This window comes from Halichoeres trimaculatus, unplaced genomic scaffold, assembly GCF_033239565.1.
Source record: "Halichoeres trimaculatus isolate MK-OKI-2021-1 unplaced genomic scaffold, fHalTri1.1 fHalTri1_scaffold_16, whole genome shotgun sequence".
Taxonomy (NCBI): domain Eukaryota; kingdom Metazoa; phylum Chordata; class Actinopteri; order Labriformes; family Labridae; genus Halichoeres; species Halichoeres trimaculatus.
Genome location: NW_027437194.1, coordinates 3,507,098 through 3,513,042, shown reverse-complemented (window position 1 = coordinate 3,513,042; position 5,945 = coordinate 3,507,098). Strand labels below are relative to the sequence as shown.

The window sequence follows — 5,945 nt, the reverse complement described above, 5'->3', positions numbered from 1 at the left end:
GGTTTTCACAGACGGACTGATGCCGGTGAAAGGTCACGCGCGTGGGGTGAGATCATCGGCGCTGCAAACTTTTTTTTCAGTCAATCTTGTAGTGGAACTGGGGAATTTGTGACCTCGTGTATCGATGTTGTGAGTGGCTGTGTGTTTCTTTTTTTTCTCCTGGTTCAAACAGCTCATATTTAAATGAAGCGCAGAGGAGGAGCTGCCGTCAGTGGCCCCGTGAGGAGGAGGCTTCCCTGTCAGTTGTGAGATTGCCAACACGGTGAAGTGCAGCGCGCGTCAAACTAGACTCTTTGGGTGAACACCTGTTCTCTGAGGATCGTTTTTTTTCCTTCTCAGAATTTGATCATTGAGCTGAAATTCCGTGCGTAAAAGGGACATTTTGAAAACTATGGATTGGTTGGTTGAGCCTGGTGAGCGCGCAATGGAAAGTGTCACAACATCGGAAGTGACAGAGGAACCTCAGCTCGGTGCGTAACTGTGAAAAGGAAAGAATCTGAGAACCAAGTCCCTGCAGGTATGAACAACACGACAGCCACGGGGCGGTTAAAGAACCCCACCATCCCGGCCATCATGTTCATTTTCGGGGTGGTGGGGAATGTCATAGCGATTGTGGTTTTGAGGATCTCCCGAAAAGAGCAAAAGGAGACCACTTTCTACACCCTGGTGTGTGGCCTGGCGGTGACGGACCTCCTGGGGACCCTGCTCGCCAGCCCAGTCACCATCGCCACCTACATGAAGGGTGAGTGGCCGGGAGGGGAGCCGCTGTGCCAGTACTCCGGCTTCATCCTGCTCTTCTTCTTCTTGGTGCAGCTCAGCATCGTGTTCGCCATGTCCGTGGAGAGATTCCTGGCCATCAACCACGCGTATTTCTACAACGAGTACGTGAACCAGAAACTCGCCGCGCTCACCCTTTTTGGCATCTACATCTCAAACATCGTGTTCTGCGCGATGCCCAGCATGGGGATCGGCCAGGTGAAGCGGCAGAAACCAGGGACGTGGTGCTTCATTGACTGGCAGAACAACGAAACGTCAGTGGAGACTTTCAATCTGATGTACGCAGGTGTGAATTCAGCTCTAGTTCTCGCCACTGTCATATGTAACGTGATGGTGTGCGGGGCTCTGATCCTGATGCACAAGCGCTTCATCCGGCGCACGTCTCTGGGCACGGACCAGAGGCGCATCGCGGAGCTGAGGCGCAGGCGGAGTTTTGGACGTTTGGCTGCTGCAGAGATCCAGATGGTGATCCTGCTTATTGCTACCTCCGCTGTGGTTCTCATCTGCTCCATACCTTTAGTGGTGAGTACGGAAAAATAACACCAGTCAGGCTTGGAGTGCGTAAAGTGCATGCGTAAAAGTTATCAGGGGGAGAGAAGTGTGCGTTTTTCTCCACAAACGCGCTCATGTGAGATAGAAAACGCTTAAAACTTCATCTTAACACGTGAAAGAAGAATCTAACAGCACACACGTGCGTCCCTATAACAACAAAACACTAAATAAACTTGCTCAATCCAACGCAGGGGGTGGCTGATGATAAAAACATGCAACATGAACTATGTGTTCTAGTTTTTGGTCTCTGTGGTTAAGATGACGCATCCCTCAGCGGCACATAAAAGATGCTGAACACTCCCAGAGCAGGATTTGCATTTTCAAGAGATGGCATAGTAGAAAAATTAGCACCAAGGTTTGGATTTCTGCCAGATGTCATGTGTTTGGGTTTGTTTTGTTTACTGCAAACAGCCCCTGGGAGTTGAGTCACTGGAGTCACCAGACTGCAGGGTTCAGTTTGAAATACTTGAGAGCGTGAGATTTCACCATGTGCCATGCAGACTCTCAGGACGGAAATGATTGATGTGCTCACAGTTTCAGAGGGGGACCTGTGCAAACATCAAAACTGGAAATCAACACAAAATTATTTTAAACATAGATTTAAGGAACAGAATCCAGTATCCTCAGTCTGTTAGAGCGATTTAAAAAAATCTACAATCATTAGGCTCAAGCTTATCAAATCAACTTTTAGAGATAGACTGATGTGTTTTTTACAGGGCCAGTACTGATGCTGATTATTAGGGATGTCCCAATCTGATACACTGATGGGTATCGGCGCCCAATATGGCTATTTTTGGAGGTTCGAATAGCGTTGATCCAGTTTTTACCCCGTTGCAAACCTGTCCCCTTTGTGGGACGGCTTCTCTTTGGAAAGCAATGATAGTAAGGCAGTGTCTTCAACATCTGTAAAGTGAGTGTTCCTTGAGGAGATACCAACAGGACTCAGTTTAAAAACTCACGAAAAAATAGGTAGTCAAGGAAGCCGATAACCGATACTTGTGCCGAAAGTCATATGCAGTAAAAGTGGAAATATTGGCATCAAAATTTAGGATAATAGGAACTCCAACACTTAACTTTGTTTAAAGCAGTTTAGCATATGTTTGTTAAACTGCTCCCGGGCTCAGCTGCTGTCTTATACAGTTAAATAAAAACTTAAAAAAAATAAAAAGCTGCCTAAAGTTTTCTACAGTAAGTCAAGTTTTCCAAAGAATTGTCTTTGCGTGTCACCAATCAGATGGTGCTGTGTGTAGGACGATGCTAAAGACAGAGTAGTGACTGCAGACAGAGTCAAAATAACAGTCTGAAATTTTATGTCAAAAGGCAGATGCCGATCTGCTTCAAAATCTTTTATTCGTGCATTTTTTTTTACAGTATTATTAACTTTTTAATTTTACACAAAAACACTAACAATACATCAATACGTTACAATGAGCAAACAAGTAAACTTTGGACAAAATAAAAACATCCTTTCATACAACACATGGAAACAACTTAAAAAACATCATCTTAAATGACTGCAACAAAGTGTTATATATCCAAGCGGCAACCATCGGTCTAAGAAAATCTGCTGTTTCTGGAGTGTCCACTTGAGGCTGGCTCTTAAAGTACAGGAAGTCACATACACACTCCAAAGCAGAAAATTAATCTATTTACAGCCTGGTTAAAAAAACGTCTCCTGTCTGAATCGCTAATTTTGCTATCGGCACCCACCGTACGGGGGTGAAATTTTTCTAACTCAGCCGTTCAGAGGATATTAAGATCCTGACCTCGCCCAATTAGGGGCACAGCTCAGGGTCACATGACCAACAGGCATCCTATAGCTGTATGCAAAGCCGTTGTCACTACCAATACGGCCATGATAGCCGATCTGCTTCGTTTCGGGAGACTACATCAATGTTTTATACAGCCTATGTCTATATCTTAAATATATGCATGTACTGACTGCACACAGTTTAATATATTGGAAGCTTCCAGCAATGAGATTATGATAGAAGGACATCAACTTTTTGTGTCAAAAACAAACAAAACAAAAAACTGGATAAGTCAAATCTAGGATTGACATTTTTCCCACTTTACGCGTTTGCAATCAATTATTCCCTTTGAGATAAAATCTGTCAGTTTTTTACCAGCATTTCTGAAAAAGGCAGTCCAAATATCAAAAACAAACCCCTAGTCTTAGTATTTGTGCAGTTTTTGAATTTAATCCTCACCAAGCCTAATATGGGTGTTTTGTTCAGACAGTTAAAAAAAAAAAAAAGGTGGAACTTTCCTTTAATCTCTTTCATAAAATGTCAAACATAATTACGGCTCTGGGACTTATAGAAAGGATGCCTGTTGATTAGACTCTGGGGAAGCCCAATGGCCGAAGGCTCTCTGCTGATGAGCCATGGTGTGAAGTGCAGCTCTGTTTTTCCTGGTCTGCTGCCATCCTCACACCGCCGCCACCGCCGCCGCTGCTGCTGCTGCACAGAAGTTACGCTCAGCCAAGCCCCTTTCTCCAAGAATGAAAGATAAACATTATCCTACTCTTGTATAACATCTGTCGACGTGTTGGAGCTCGTCTGAGAGCGTCTTTCTGGCTCCTCCACATCATTTTCTGACTCTGCGTCTCTTTCTCTTCCAGCTGAGGATCTTCGTGAACCAGCTCTACAGGAACCAGACAGAGGAGCCGCAAGGCTTGAACAAAGACCTGCTCGCGATCCGCATGGCCTCCGTGAACCCCATCCTGGACCCTTGGATCTACATCCTGCTGAGGAAGACGGTCTTCCTCACGCTGATGGAGAAAATCAAGTGTCTGTTCTGCAAAATGGGCGGGCGTGGACGGGGAAGTGGGAGGCAGTTCAGCTGCGCCGACCGACGCCTCTCCTCCTCCATCGTCTCCAGGGACTCTCCTTCGCTGATGTCGCATGAAATGCCAGAGGTGGTGCACACCTCGCACACTTTTCTGTACCAGTCCGAGGGGAATACGGGCGGGTTGGACGCGTTTCAGTCCGGAGCGACGGAGTCTCATACGCTACAGGGGTCGCAGGAGGTCAAAGAAGCTAAGATGGGGCTTTTACGGACAGATTTAAGGGACGTAAACGTTGGACGGACTCTGAAAGAGCCTCCGATCGCCAACAAGGACTCGGCTTTACACGTGACTTTTACAGGCGAGACTGCAAACACGCTGGAGAAATGTATATAAGTCGGAGTGATCTCCAAGAAACTGTGACAGAGATGTCTCTAAGACTGAAAACTCAACCAAATGCCTGTTCTTAGTGTAAAAAAGAAAATGGGACAGTCACTGCTTTGAAAACTGTCGTGTGAAAACGTTGAGTCTTTCTTTATGCACTTTTTGAATTCTCAAACCACTGCTCGATCGTTTCTCTCTGTAGCATATCGACAAACCACACAGTGACTGTAAAGAATTCATGACAAAATGTGAACCCTGATGTTTATTTATTCTACTTTTCTTCTCTGTGAGAAGGTCCAGATCCTTTGGAGCCGTTTGGAATCAGTACCAGATGATTTTGTTTATGGTGTTCCTTTTATTTCCCAGTACATCTTTAATGAATTAGGTCAAACTGGTGTCGAGGCGAGAATCACGCCATCTCCTGCATTTCAGAGTAAAAGGCAGCTACACGTTGGTTTCCTGGAGGATGGTGGGAGGCTCCACCTGTGTTTTCAGGCTGTTTCTTTTCCAGCTCTGCCTTAATGTTGTGTGAAAATCCTCTCATCTAATCAGATTTTATTGGGCACTTAAGAAAGAAAGTGCAAAGCTAAGACATGATAAAGTTTGCTATAATGGATTTCTTCGAGCTACGCTCCGTTTATGCTAATCACGCTATAAAGATTGATGCAGATATTGTTCTATAAATTTCATTTCCTTGTTAAAAGCCAGTAATAAAACTCTCCACAATGTGTGAATGTTGTATCAAACTCATGAATAAAGTGAAAGTAAAAGTTGGTGAAAGCTTTTATTGGTGTCTAAGTTTGTCAACATGAAACTGTGAAAAGTGAAGATTGATTTACAGCACGTCTCAATGCCAGCTGATGAAGTTTAGTAGAGAGAAGAGAGGTATGTCTTTTTCTCTGCTGATTTCTGTGATTAATTTCGTAGTGGTGGTGGACACTGGTGCCTAACTGTCAGACAGAAAAAGGAGAGAAGAGCAGAAGAAAGATAAACAGGAGAGAGATAGAGCAAGAGCTAAAGGCTAAAAGGGCTAAACTGTTTGTGCTAATGTTGATTCCAAAACCACTAGCAACAAACTTGAGAGTCTATCAATAAAATGAAGAGCGAGGTTACGTTAGCTCTGATTGGTAGATGACTGGCAGCCGACAGATACATCATAGCACCAGGCTGCCAATAGCACTACATATAGCCAGCTACTGATGTAGCACTACGTAACTGTACTGATAGACATCTTACCTCGTGGCGTTGTATCCAGTAACAAGATGACACGCCTGGTTAAAAGTCACATCTTTGCGACAGTGTGTGTGAGACTCCAGGCCAGAAGGTGGCGCTGCAGTCCGATTAAGACAGATTCTCCTCATAGCAACTTTAAAAGTCTTTTGTCTTTTTTTATTTAATTTCTCTTGAGTGGGAAATTATTTCAATAATTTACAGGTTTTGGCTT

The 5,945-nt window shown here is 44.4% G+C and overlaps 1 protein-coding gene across 1 annotated transcript; it reads left to right on the top strand.

The window, feature by feature from the left end:
* The first annotated feature begins 231 nt into the window (after positions 1 to 231).
* LOC141805321 (prostaglandin E2 receptor EP4 subtype-like) lies at positions 232 to 5,217 on the top strand. The gene is made up of 2 exons (XM_074690312.1): positions 232 to 1,299; positions 3,953 to 5,217. Exons 1-2 carry the CDS (start codon positions 520 to 522, stop codon positions 4,511 to 4,513), a joined length of 1,341 nt encoding a protein of 446 aa, XP_074546413.1. The 5' UTR covers positions 232 to 519; the 3' UTR covers positions 4,514 to 5,217.
* The last annotated feature ends 728 nt before the right edge of the window (positions 5,218 to 5,945 follow it).

Coding starts and splice junctions, on each gene's coding strand:
- LOC141805321 (XM_074690312.1), top strand. CDS start 520: ATGAACAACACGACAGCCACGGGGCGGTTAAAGAACCCCACCATCCCG. Junction 1,300..3,952: donor TCTGCTCCATACCTTTAGTG/GTGAGTACGGAA, acceptor TTTCTCTTCCAG/CTGAGGATCTTCGTGAACCA.